At 32.0% G+C, this 14,174-nt stretch overlaps 2 protein-coding genes across 2 annotated transcripts; both read right to left on the reverse strand.

The window, feature by feature from the left end:
* Positions 4,385-4,903, reverse strand: LOC107614959 (cell wall / vacuolar inhibitor of fructosidase 1-like). The gene has a single exon (XM_016317086.1). It carries the CDS (start codon positions 4,901-4,903, stop codon positions 4,385-4,387), a length of 519 nt encoding a protein of 172 aa, XP_016172572.1.
* On the reverse strand, positions 12,451-12,998 carry LOC110263246 (pectinesterase inhibitor-like). Its single transcript, XM_021104319.1, has one exon. It carries the CDS (start codon positions 12,996-12,998, stop codon positions 12,480-12,482), a length of 519 nt encoding a protein of 172 aa, XP_020959978.1. The 3' UTR covers positions 12,451-12,479.

The raw sequence follows: 14,174 nt of genomic DNA on the forward strand, positions 1-14,174 counted from the left end.
GTGCCTCCTCCCGATATTAGCTTAGCTTTAGATTTGGACTGTTTTGACTTTTTACGTCCTAGAGGGTCTTAATTTAGGTAGTTATTTCTTGTCTTTCTTCCTTGCTTATGGTCTTTGACCCCTTGTTCATAAAAAAAAAAAAATACACCACGTCAATATTTTTTGCACCAGAATACACGCTACCGTTGTAAAATACTATTATGATAATATAAATTAATTATTAATACTTGACACATTATTATAGATATTAAATAAAAAATGATCAAGAGGATTAAATAATAAACTTAATTATCTTTCTAACTTTATAAAATTAGCACTTGTCAAATTTTTCTATATCTCATGAATACGTATTTCTCTTTTTTATTTATCAATTTTTTATTTCTATTTTTGCTCACTTATTTGGTTTTATATCTTTTTTTATTCTCTCAAATTATCTCTATATTTTTCTAAACTTACAAATATAAAACAATAACCTATTATCTTCTAAACCCAAAAAATTGAAAATTCTTTCATGTGCCATAATTAACCTTATAAATGATCCACAAGAATCATTTGAAATATAATTTACCGAGGTTAGTAAAACATTATAATAAAAATGAAAATTTTTCATTTTACATAATTTTTCTTCTAGGTTAATTGGTGTTCTAGATTTGTGGTCTTACTTTGTTTTTTAGTTTTCATTGATTTGGTTTTTTAGTTTGTACTTATTATACCATATATTTAAGAATTTATTAAAAAATATTAATATAATAAAAATAATTGAAAAAATATTATATCAAATTTTTTTAGGATAAATAAGTCCTAGAAAAATAGGCCCTTGACCAATTTCACATTAAAATGACGTTATTTTATTCAAATTAAATGAATGGGACAAACAGACCATCTCCTGACCAATTTGAGTTTTATGATAGATCAGTTCCCGTCATTTTTCTAATCATCCACATTTGTACTTAATGTCCCGCGAACCAGCTTAACGTGCTAGAGTAGTATTTTCCGTTAGTGTTTGATGACACAATTCACATAAGGGCCACGTTGTCCCAAGGAAATGAGGGACAAGGGCCAAAATGACTCTTTTCTTTTTCGTCAGAAATTGCGTTGTTTTTCGTAAAAAAGGACAGAGACCGAATCGGTAGTTCATTCTTTTTACTGATTAAATGATGACCAAAAACACTAAAAATTGATGGTCCTCAAAAGGTTCTCTTAATTTTATTCTTTCACATATATAAATAATTCAACCAGTAAGGTATATATTAAATTCAGCCACTAAATTTAGTCATTAGTATAAAAATATATGTTGGCAAATAAATACACATTGAAAATAAATTGAACAATACATGTATATTTATATAAATACGTTGGTGACTGATTTTAGTGGTTAAAGTTCATGTACAAATAGTATTTTTATAAATCATTTTACATAAAAACTAGGCATAACCAAATCTAACCAAGTCACTTTTTCTTCTTCTTACACACTTCTTTTTACTTGCACTCCTGATATTTTGTTTCTTCTTCTCCTCCTTTTTCCTCATATTCCTCTTTCATCATCGTTGTCGTCAGCATCACCACCTCCTCACCCTCCTATTTTTCTCATTTGATTTTTAATCTTCTTTCTTTTTTCTCCTCCTCCTTCGTCATTAAATTCAGACGCGCCCATTACCGTTGGCCAAGCCGTCATTAAAATTTGTTATTGACGGCAATAAAACATTGTTTTATTTATTCGATTTTACTAGTGATTTAGTCGTGGATAAATATAAACTACGCACGAAAATTGAAATTTTCAACCCGTAAATTTACTTATAAAAAATTAATTTAAATAATTTAATTCATGTTACCAACGGCTAAACCATCAGTAAGTCACAAACGTTTATTTATTTTCAAAAAATTATTTCACAGCGTACCGATGGAAGTAATTAATTTATTATCGTTATGGTTAACCTTTGAATATTATCGATGCCTTCGAAATTTATCGACGATATGGCCTTCAATAACCCTATCTCTAAAATGGTAGTCAAAACTTTTGTTGATAAACTATCCCTGTTAGCAGTTTTTGAGATCAGAAAATTCTTTGGCTAATAATTAAAGCTAAAAAAAACTAATTCACCCCAATCACTTTTAATTTTTGACCAGTCCCAGGTTAATATGCCTTTGTGGTTTATTTAATTATAAAAACATAAATCCAACTTAAAAAAAAAAGAGAAACTACATACAAAATTAAATAAATAAATTGCATATTATTTGAGAATTTTATACAGAATCTAATCACTACTCTAACTAACAGTTATTTATCACTTCTCTAATTTGTATTTATAGTTCTAAAAGTTTAACAAACTACTAAATCACTACTCTAATTACCATTTGTAGTTTAAAAATTCTAATAATGCTTATAATCAAATTCTAAGCGACTTAATATCACTAACAATTATGGTCTATCTTAAAGAAAATAAATTCCATTCACTAACCTCTTCATGGATACTACGAGCAATATGGACAATACTGATAGATACAATTCGGGTTGTCTTCAATTTTTGCAGTTCGATTCTTGTAGTTTTGTTGCTTAACTTTTCTCTGGTTGGTGTGTTTTGGGGGTGGGGATGAAGATAGTGAAATGTAATTCGAAACAAGTGAATTCGAATTATATATATATATATACTAAATCGAACTTAATGCATTAAATTTACTAACCGTGTATGTTCCTTATAAATTGAATTCAATCAATTCGATTTAGTAGGGGCCTAAATCGAAGCTCCTTGTTTCAATTTCCTATGGGTAGATCATTCCGAATTTCAAACCATACTAAATTGAAGCTTATTATTTTGATTTACATGTACACATACTAATTCGAATCTTATTGATTCAATTCGATTATTTACCACTAGCATGACTAAATCGAATGTAATAAATTCGATTTATATATAAATATCAATCAAGACATGCATGTAACATTTCTTCATTTAGAAAAATTATGTAAATTTGAATGTCATTACATTTGTTTATGTGTTTTACCCAAAAATTGATGCCCCTAGAGTTTCTCTTACTTTTTTTCTTTCACATATATAAATAATTCAACCATGTTAGTTATATACTAAAGTCACCCACTAAAATTAGTCACAGTATAAAATATATGTTAGAATATAAATATACATTGAAAATAAATTAAACAACACATGTATTTATATATAAATATATTGATTACTGATTTTAGTGGCTGATTTATATATATATATATAGTATTTTTTAAAAATCATTTTACATAAAAGCTAAGCATAACCAAATCCAACCAAGTCATTGTGCGCGCGCTTTTTCTTCTTCGTACATACTTCTTCTTCCTTTTACTTGCACTCCTGATGTATTTTCTTTCTTCTCCTCCTCCATCTTTTTCTTCGTTTTCCTTTTTCGTTGTCATTGTTGTCAGCACCACCACGTTTCCGTGCTCTTTTTTTCTCATTTAATTTCTTCTCTTCTTTCTTTTTTCTCCTCTTCCTTCCTTATTAAATAAAGACGCACCGCTTATCGATGACCAAGCCGTCGTTAAAATTTGTTATCGACCATAATAAAACACGTCATTCCATTTATTCAATTTTGCTAATGACTTAGCCGTGGGTAAATATAAAGGACGCACAAAAATTGAAAATTTCACCCCATAAATTTACCCACGGCTTTGCTATTGATAAATAAAAAATTAATTTAAATAATTTAATCCATGTTATCAACGGCTAAACCGTTAGCAAGTAACAACGTTTATTTTATTTCAAAAAATTATTTTCAGCGTACCGATGGAAGTAATTAATAATTAAATTTATTTTAAATAAAAATTAATTTATTAACGTTATCGTTAAGTCGTCCGTAAACTAATTTCCAAATTTTCAATAAAGAAAATTTACCGACAGCTAAGCCATTGATTAACAACATTGTTAATATTATTTGTGTGCATCCAATAATGCTTATGTGATGTTAAAATTTACTGACAGCCGAAAAAAATAAAAACTTTCGAATATTATTGATACCTTTGAAAATTTATCGACGATATGGTCTTCAGTAAACTCTCCTTGTATAATAGTGTTTGTGATAAAAGAATTCTTTGGCTAATAATTAAACCTAAAAAAAAACCTAATTCACCTCAATCACTTTTGATTTTTAACCAATCCCATGTCAATATGCCTTTGTGGTTAATTTAATTATAAACAAATAAATCCAACTTTAAAGAAAATTAGACAAACTACATACAACATTAAATAAATAAATTGCATATTATTTGAGAATTTTATACGGATATTCAATTAGATATTTAAATAATTATTAAAATGATAAATTTAAAAATTAACTATTTTTATTGATGAAAGTACATGAATATTAAATTCATTATTTAATAATTGAACTATATATTCTATAATTGTTTAGCAATAGCTATTAGGATGAGAGCAATTTCATGAGTAATATTGTTCTCATTGGTGATTGGCGATTTGCCATTGAATCTTTTCTCACAATTACTAACCCCAATTGCAGCAGTGTTAGCATAAGCTTCAGCTAAACGGGGTTTCCCAAGTTTGAAAGCATCAATGGCTTCAGGCATAGTAGTATCGATAAGATAATTGTAATTTCCAAGACAAGCTATCATCTCAAATCGAATGTCTGGTCTCTTTCCCGCCGAAATCATTTTGAAGAGAATGTCTTTGGGAGCTTCTGCTTTGAGTTGGAAATCTTGTGCCATGATTATTCCAAGACCTGCAATACCCTTAACATCATTGCTTTTATAATTAGCTTTTATGTAACTAACACATTGAGCAGGGTATGGTGTCTTGCTGCATGTTTCTGTTATGAGTTTGTCATCGCTTTTACATGGTGCTATTGCAATTGAAGCCACAACAATTGTGCACAATAATGTATTTAGAGAAAAATGCTTCATGTTTAATTACACAGAATAATAATTTAGTATAAGCCACCATGATGAAAGGGGTGATATTTATAAGTGAGGAAATTTAATGGTGAGAGAGATCATTTCGTTGGTCTTTGGAAACTTGATTATTCTTTTGGATTGATTTAATTTTATACATTTAATTTTAGTCATTGGATATTTATGTTCTGAAATTTAATTTTAATCACAAATGAAAACTAACGGTCTTGGAAACATAATTAATTTTATTCTTTCACATATATAAATACTTCAACTATGTTAAAAATATACTAAAATCAGTCACCAAAATTATTTACTAGTATAAAATATATATTAAAATATAAATATATATTAAAAATAAATTAAACAACACATATATTTATACATAAATATATTAGTGACTGACTAATTTTAATATACAAATAGTATTTTTGTAAATCATCTATTCTATTTGTTATCTATTATATCTATTATATTATATAAAAATTAGATTTCTCCACTTAATGATACCTCACGTGGCATATTTCTGAGAGTATTTACTGATTTATTTTTTTAACTCATTAAATATAATTCTTTAGAATGAATTAATTATATCAACTAATTCATTTGATTAGATATTTAAATATTACATAATTTATTATAATTTATATCAATCAATTATTTGTAACAAATAAATAAATAAATTAAATCAATTATAACAAATAAATTATAGGGATTAGTACTGTTTTGGTCCCTAACATTTAGGGTCGAAATCAAATCCGTCCCCAACGTTATTTTGGATTTAAAACCGTCCCCAACGTTTTATTTGGGGTTTAAAATCGTCCCTTATATCACAAGACAGAGAGAGAAGCAACCTTGCTTCTTCGTTCTTCACTTCTTCTCAGTCTCATTCAGAGAAGAGAGAGAGAAGCGAGCAGAGACTCAGAGAGAGAAGAGAGAAAAAAAAGTCTTTCTGTCGCCATCGCCGACGTTCTCCCCCTCGACCTCGCCTCGCCGCGCCTTGGCTTCCCCCTCGCCCTTGCTTCACCGTGCCTTGCCCTCGCCTCGCCTTGCGTTGCCTCGCCGCACCTGGACCTCGCCCTCTCCTCTTGTTTTTCGTTGTCGTTGGGGAGGTGGTGGTTGTGATCGTGGTCGTGTTGCTCGCGTTTTCAGCATCACCGCCACGCCTCCCTTTCTCTTCCCTCCTTAATCTCCGCTATCCATATTTACTACCACCACCACCACGCAGCTCCACCGTCACTACCATCATAAGTAAGTTAAGATTCAAGTTCCTAATTCCTGTTCTTATTTATCAGAATTCTTAATTTTCAAATTCATCTCAAAACCTAATTTTCAAATTCATCACAAACCCTATAGTTGTTTCCGTCGAGGCTGAAGGAGGTTGACGCTAAGCTGCTCCTCTCCCTTCATCGTTGCTGCTACTGCAACCACCTTCTCTAATCTTTGTTCTTGTTTTTGTTATGTTCTTGTTTCTGGATTGATGTTACCTTTTTAATTTTCTTTTTTTTAATCTGAATCTGTTGTTGTTGTTCTTGTTGGATTTGAAGGATAATTTTTGCTTTTGTTTTGTTCTAATGTTGTTTCTGAATTGCTTGATGCTGTTGCTTCTTTCATTCTTTTTGTTTTTTTTTTAATTCTAAATCTGTGGTTGTTGTTGTTGGATTCTAAATCTAATTTCCTAAGAATTTGTAATTATTATTGTTGTTGTTGTTAATTGTATTTAAGGATTTGTAATTTTAAACCCCAACGTTTTATTTGGGGTTTAAAATCGTCCCTTATATCACAAGACAGAGAGAGAAGCAACCTTGCTTCTTCGTTCTTCACTTCTTCTCAGTCTCATTCAGAGAAGAGAGAGAGAAGCGAGCAGAGACTCAGAGAGAGAGGAGAGAAAAAAAAAGTCTTTCTGTCGCCATCGCCGACGTTCTCCCCCTCGACCTCGCCTCGCCGCGCCTTGGCTTCCCCCTCGCCCTTGCTTCACCGTGCCTTGCCCTCGCCTCGCCTTGCGTTGCCTCGCCGCACCTGGACCTCGCCCTCTCCTCTTGTTTCTCGTCGTCGTTGGGGAGGTGGTGGTTGTGATCGTGGTCGTGTTGCTCGCGTTTCCAGCATCACCGCCACGCCTCCCTTTCTCTTCCCTCCTTAATCTCCGCTATCCATATTTACTACCACCACCACCACGCAGCTCCACCGTCACTACCATCATAAGTAAGTTAAGATTCAAGTTCCTAATTCCTGTTCTTATTTATCAGAATTCTTAATTTTCAAATTCATCTCAAAACCTAATTTTCAAATTCATCACAAACCCTATAGTTGTTTCCGTCGAGGCTGAAGGAGGTTGACGCTAAGCTGCTCCTCTCCCTTCATCGTTGCTGCTACTGCAACCACCTTCTCTAATCTTTGTTCTTGTTTTTGTTATGTTCTTGTTTCTGGATTGATGTTACCTTTTTAATTTTCTTTTTTTTAATCTGAATCTGTTGTTGTTGTTCTTGTTGGATTTGAAGGATAATTTTTGCTTTTGTTTTGTTCTAATGTTGTTTCTGAATTGCTTGATGCTGTTGCTTCTTTCATTCTTTTTGTTTTTTTTTTTAATTCTGAATCTGTGGTTGTTGTTGTTGGATTCTGAATCTAATTTCCTAAGGATTTGTAATTATTATTGTTGTTGTTGTTAATTGTATTTAAGGATTTGTAATTTTAAATTTTAAAGAAGAAGAAGAAGAAGAAAAAGAAGACAACTTGATGCGGCTACTTTTTTCATTCTTTTTGTTTTTTTTTTTAATTCTGAATCTGTGGTTGTTGTTGTTGGATTTGAAGAATTTGATGTTTATCACAACCCCTAATTTTCTAAAGATTTGTAATTGTTGTTGTTGTTGTTAAGTGTATTTAAGGATTTGTAATTTTAAATTTTGTTAATGGAAGAAGAAGGAAGAAGAAGGATTTGTAGTTTTGAATTTTGTTAATGATGGAAGAAGAAGAAGAAGAGTGAACTGGTGAAAAGGGGGCATTATTGTCATTTAGAAAAATTTTTTATTAAAAAAGACGATTTTAATATCGTTTTAGAATGTTAGGGACGATTTCAAATAAAAAATAACGTTGGAGACAAATTTGATTCTGACCCTAAACGTTAAGGATCAAAACAATACTTATCCCTAAATTACACAACTAATTGATTTAATTAATGTACATATCACACTAAATCATAAATCAATTATAACAAATAAGGAACCAATTATAATCAACTATAACTAATGAGAAAACTGATATGATGTAGTTTTGTCTTCAGGATATATATTTTTATTTTATTTAATTGGTTAAACCAAATCAACTATAATTATAGACGGATTCAGAAATATTATTATGGGATTAATAACATATATAATATTAAAAAATTATGCAAAAAATTATATAATGTAAAATATATTACAAAAATATACCGATAGAGAATATATTTTAAAGTACAAAAAATATATATGTATTTTTTACTAACAAAGTGGTCGATTCTTTATATCATAAAATTCATCGATAATAGAATCTGTATCAAATTTTTCAGCATTTTTCTTTTCAATATAATTAAAAGAGAATTAGCAAGAAATTCATCTTTTATTTTGTTTCTAAGTTATTCTTCACAATATTCGTAGCTAAAAAAGATCTCTCAATTGTAGCAGTTGACACAGAGAGAATTAATACCAAATGAATCAAGAATGACAGTCACAAGAAGAAAAAAAATTCACTTTATAGGATTTATGTCCGTCCCTGACTATAATTAATTATAATTAATTACTATTATATCAAGTATATAATTTGAGATGAAAATTTTTTTTATGACAAGGGGGTCGAAGACCCTAAAAAGAAAACTAACTAGAATCCCTTAAAATGGGAGAACCAGACAAATCACGCATAATCATCATAGCTGTATCTAGGGGAGCAGCTTCAAAGAGATGAAGGCCAAAGGGAATATCATGGCCCTTCTTGGCAAGGTTGTCGACAACAAAGTTTGTTTCTCGGAGATAGTGGGACCAAGAGATATATGGCACACAGCTGGCAAGGACAACAATGTCTTCAAGAAGGGGGCACACGGGTGGGATGAATGATGTCCTTTCTTAGTGAAGAGTAGGAATAGAATCAGACTCAACAACTAGGGAAGTGATATTGTTGACCACAGCAATTTGTAGACTGCGAACAATACCCCAAAGCTCAACGTGCATAATTGAACAGCTTCCCAAATTATAAGAAGCCAATCATGCAAATCAAGAAGAAATAAATTGTTTATGCCGGCTGCATGGATGAACGGGAGCAGATGCCCGCAGCGAAGGGGCAGTCTCGGAGGACATGTAGAGTAGTCTCATCGGTACATGAGCATCTTGGACAGGTTGTCTGAAGGGTGAGATGTCTTTTTCCTTCTTTCCATGTTGGTGAGGATAGCATTGTGAGTAGACATTATCCAGAGAAAGATCCGAATGCATTCTGGTCCTTTCCAATGCCAAATCACGCTGTGTAATTTGCTAGCTATGCCTTCTTCTCCATTCAACTTTTGGTATGTAAATTTGAGATCGAAATAGCTGTTAGACGAAGGGTTCCAGGCAATTTGGTCTTCTTGCTTCCAAGGGGAGGGCAGGAACATAGGTACAATCTTCTGAATAATCTCATCAGGCAGCCAAGTAGCGAGCCTATCATAATCCCAGCTACCTGAAATAGTTAAAAGATCCATAAGTTTGTCTTCCAAATTAATAGGCATACAAACCTGATTAGCATATGGCGCAAGAGAACCAATATTTGGCACCCAATTATCATTCCAAAAATTAATTTTGGAACCATCCCCAATACGCCAAATGTAGTTTTGTTGGAAATTATCCCAAGACTTGCGTATGCCCTTTCAAAGATTTGATTCATTCCTCCTCCTTTCCACCTTACTACCTTAGGAATAATATCGGTACCACAACCATATTTAAAGCGAAGGATTCTTCTGACCCACAGAGAGTCTCTTTTCTCAATAAGACCCCATCCATCTTTAGTCATGAAGAAATAACGATTCCATACTTTTACCCACGAGCAATTGATGGAACCCACAATTACTCGATGCTAATTTAACCCTAAACCATCAAAATCATCAAAATCACTCGATTCTCAAACTAAAAACGTGGAAAAGATGGAGGCAAAGAACTGGGCACAAAAATGGAAGACTCTTATCACTTTGTTGGATTAGAATTGAAGAGGACTCCGAGACGAACACATGGCCATTGACGGCTCGTCAATCAGAACTCCGGATTAAAAATTAGAAGAATTTGAAGATTGAAGGAAAAAGGGGTTTAGGGGTCTCCATCATATATGCTTCTCTTCTCCTTCGACCTGCAACGTGCTTCCATCCTCAATTGAGGAAACAATGGCTGATGCCCTTCATTTATATATAAGTGGATTGGACTTTGGGCCTATTTTGGATTCGGTTCGCTTGGTTTGATATGTTTGGTTTAATTTTAGACCAAATCTTTTAAAATTATTGTCAAAATTCTTATTTTAATTAGTTGAGACATTGAAATTCCATTCCTGCCGCTCTGACTAGTAGCAGATTTGTGGCTCTCAGTGCTGCTTCATTTGCTGAGTCAACTCTTGATTCTAATTGTTTTAATCACTTTGATTCTCACAAATGAGTACAAAGCAAACACTAATAAATTCTACATCAAACAAACCGAAAAAATCTCCATGCTCTCGCACAGTATTATTTCGTCTCTCTCATTCTACAACTTTATTTTAGGAGTTCAAATCTCTATCCTAAACATGTAATAATTGATAAAATTAATATTTTTTCACATTTAGAAATTATGGCTACTTATATTAATTTGTAATTGTTTGATTCAATAAAAATAACAATAAAAACACAATTAGATAAATAAATATCAATTTAATTGGACAAATTAAATTATTAGATCTGTCAATCAGCAAAAATATTATTTGGTTTGTTTTGGTAGGCCAGATCAATACAAAAGATCGACTATGTAGACTGAGAATTCTACAACTGAATGATAATCTGTGCGTCTTATGTAACAAAGAAGTAAAAAATTTATAACACTTATTTGTTACTTGCGAATTCTCTTGGCAGGTATGGTGTGCATGGATCTCAGAGTTTGGACAGAAGTGGACTGCATCTGGTACTTTGAAAGATTACTTTGAGAGTTGGAGATTGATACCGTTGAGAAAAGATTTGCGCAGGAATTGGATGGTCGGGTTTTTCTCAATTCTGTGGAACATTTGGCTATGAATAGGGGTGGTAATATGTACCCTACCCGAGGGTACCCAACCCAATCCCACCCGCTCGGGTAGGTTTGTCAACCCGATCCGCAGCGGGGAAGGTAGGGTGCGGGTCGGGTAGGGTGCGGGTTGAGTTTCAACCCTACCCGACCAACCCGCACTCTATATATGTTTACATTATATACTTATATAAAAATATGTTTTAAGTGGATGTTGAATCAAAGACCTCTTACTAAATGCAAAAGATCCTTAGTCACTAAAAGAAAATCATTAATTGATAATTTAATAATTTTTTTTTTACATAAAAATCAATTCTATTTTAAATTATCATCAAGTTATATAATAATGTTGTATATTTTTTGTAACCCGCGGGTAGGGTCGGGTGCCCGCGAGTTAAGAGCGGATAGGGTTAGGGTTGGGATATTCTCAACCCACAGGTAGAGTAGAGTTGAGTTTATATAAAAATCTCAACCCGCGGGTAGGGTTAGGGTTGGATCCAAACCCTACCCTACCTATCCATTGCCACCCCTAGCTACGAAAGAATGATGGTATTTTTCAGAGTAAGACAATAGGAGTTAGAGATTGTGTGGCTCAAACATTTTTATGTACTAGAAAATGGTATGATCAGTAACTCAAGTTGTTGATGGTTATGCCAGAAATGACATAGAAGTTATTTCTTTGTTTTTTCCTGCTTGTTTGCTCTATTTCGATGTTAAACTTTCTCTTTTAAAAAAAAAAATATTACAAAGCATCCCCACAGCAACAATAACAACAACATCCCAAAGGCATAAAAAATATGAAAATTAAATTGATCAGAAAAAAATTAACTAACGGTAAAAATTAAATTGATTAAATTAAAGAGAAATTTATCATGAACACAATATCGATGACAAAATGTTGATCGGAGCTCCGAGTAGAGAGAGTAACTAGAGAGAATGTGCACTTGAGAGAGAGTGAGAATGTAGAACAAGAGAGAGACAGTGTTTGCTAGAATAGAGAGGAATTAAGAGGGGAGGTTGCGCCATTTTAAATTCGGATGCATCCTTTACCGATGGCCAAACTGTCGTCAAAATTAATTATACCGACTGCAATAAAACAAGCCGTTTCATTTATTTGATTTTTATTGACAGCTTAGTCGTAGATAAATATAAAGAATGCACGAAATTGGACAAATTACACGCAACATTAAATAAATAAATTGCATATTATTTAAGAGTTTTATAGGAAGATTTAATCAGATTTATATATTTAAATAATTTTAAAATGATAAATCTAGAAAATAACAATTTTTATTGATATAATGATAGTACATAAATATTGAATTCATTATTTAATAATTGAACCATATATTCTATAATTGTTTAGCGATACCTAGTAGGATGAGAGCAATATCATGAGTAATAATGTTATCAGCGTGGATTGGCGATTTGCCATTGAAGCTTTTCTCACAATCACTAACCCCAATTGCAGCAGTGTTAGCATAACCTTCAGCCAAACGGGGTTTTCCAACTTGGAATGCATTAATGGTTGCAGGCATAGCAGTGTAGATAAGAAAACTGTAACTTCCAAAACAAGCTTTCATCTGAACCTGAATGTCTGGATTCTTTCCCACCGAAAGCATTAAGAAGAGAATGTCTTTGGGAACTTTTGCTTTGAGTTCAAAAATTTGTGCCACGATTATTCCAAGGCCTGGAACATCCTTAACATCCTTGCTTTTATAATCAGTTTTTATGTAACTAACACATAGGGGAGGGTTTGGTGTCTTGCTGCACGTATCTGTTATGAGTTTGTCATCGCATTCACATGGTGCTATTGAAATTGAAGCCACAACAATTGTGCACAATAATGTATTTAGAGAAAAATGCTTCATGTTTCATTACACAGAATAATAATTTATTATAAGCCACCAAGATGAAAGGGGTGATATTTTATATGTCAGGCAATTTAATTATGAGAGAGAGCATTTTGTTTGTCTTTGGAAATTTGATTATTCTTTTGGATTGATTCAATTTTGTACATTTCATTTTAGTCAATAGTGAATCGGGGAAGATATTTTACCATGCACGTTTGGATAATTATGTTTTGAAATTTAATTTTAATCACAAATGGAAACTATTGGTCATGGAAACATAATTAATTTTAGAGCAACGGTACATGGTCAATAAATATTATTATTTTTTGTCAATAATAATTTATACTCATATTTATAGATATTTTATACACAAGAAGCATATAATTTGCATTTATATTTATTAGAATTTTGTACACATGAATCAATATAGTTTGTATCTACATTTTTCAGAGTTTGCACACATGAATTAGTAAAATTTATTTGTTAAAGACAATTTAATATTTTTGTTTGTCAAATAATGGTCAAAAACACTAAAAATTGAGGGTAAATCACATAAACAATACAAATACCACTCAATATTACACAAAAATACTAAAACCCAAAACATTATATGCATGTCCCATTTTCAAAACTATATAAATTGAAGCTACTAAACTCGATTTAGCCATATACAATATAAATTGAATTAAACAAGTTTGATTTAGCACAAAAGCAGGTAAATCAAATGATATAGATTCGATATACCAAGACCATCACTAAATCAAACTTACTAGAGTCGATTTATAAGGAGAGGGATTGATACATAAAACGATACAAATTGATTCGATTTACTCTTTGAAATAACCAAAGTAAATCGAGTCTCGTTAATTCGAATCAAGGTTAAGTACTTTTTCCCATCTTTAATTTTTTGGGTCAAAATCAAAATTGTCTCCAACCTTTTTTTCTTATTAATATTATCATCAAAATTACTGAACGTTTTAAAATCATCCTTTTGAACATAATAATTTTTTAAATGACACAAATACTATTTTTCTATTATCGCATTATGAATATAGAGAGACAAAACGAGGATAGGAGAGAGATAACAAGAGAAGAGAGAAACAAGGAGGGAAAAGAAAGGAAAGGAAAGGAAGAAGAGGGGGGAGGTGATGGCGGGGAAGAGTGTGGTCGCCCAGTCGCGTCGTGAAAGAGAGA

The sequence above is a fragment of the Arachis ipaensis genome, chromosome B01 (assembly GCF_000816755.2).
Source record: "Arachis ipaensis cultivar K30076 chromosome B01, Araip1.1, whole genome shotgun sequence".
NCBI lineage: Eukaryota > Viridiplantae > Streptophyta > Magnoliopsida > Fabales > Fabaceae > Arachis > Arachis ipaensis.

Coding starts and splice junctions, on each gene's coding strand:
- LOC107614959 (XM_016317086.1), bottom strand. CDS start 4,903: ATGAAGCATTTTTCTCTAAATACATTATTGTGCACAATTGTTGTGGCT.
- LOC110263246 (XM_021104319.1), bottom strand. CDS start 12,998: ATGAAGCATTTTTCTCTAAATACATTATTGTGCACAATTGTTGTGGCT.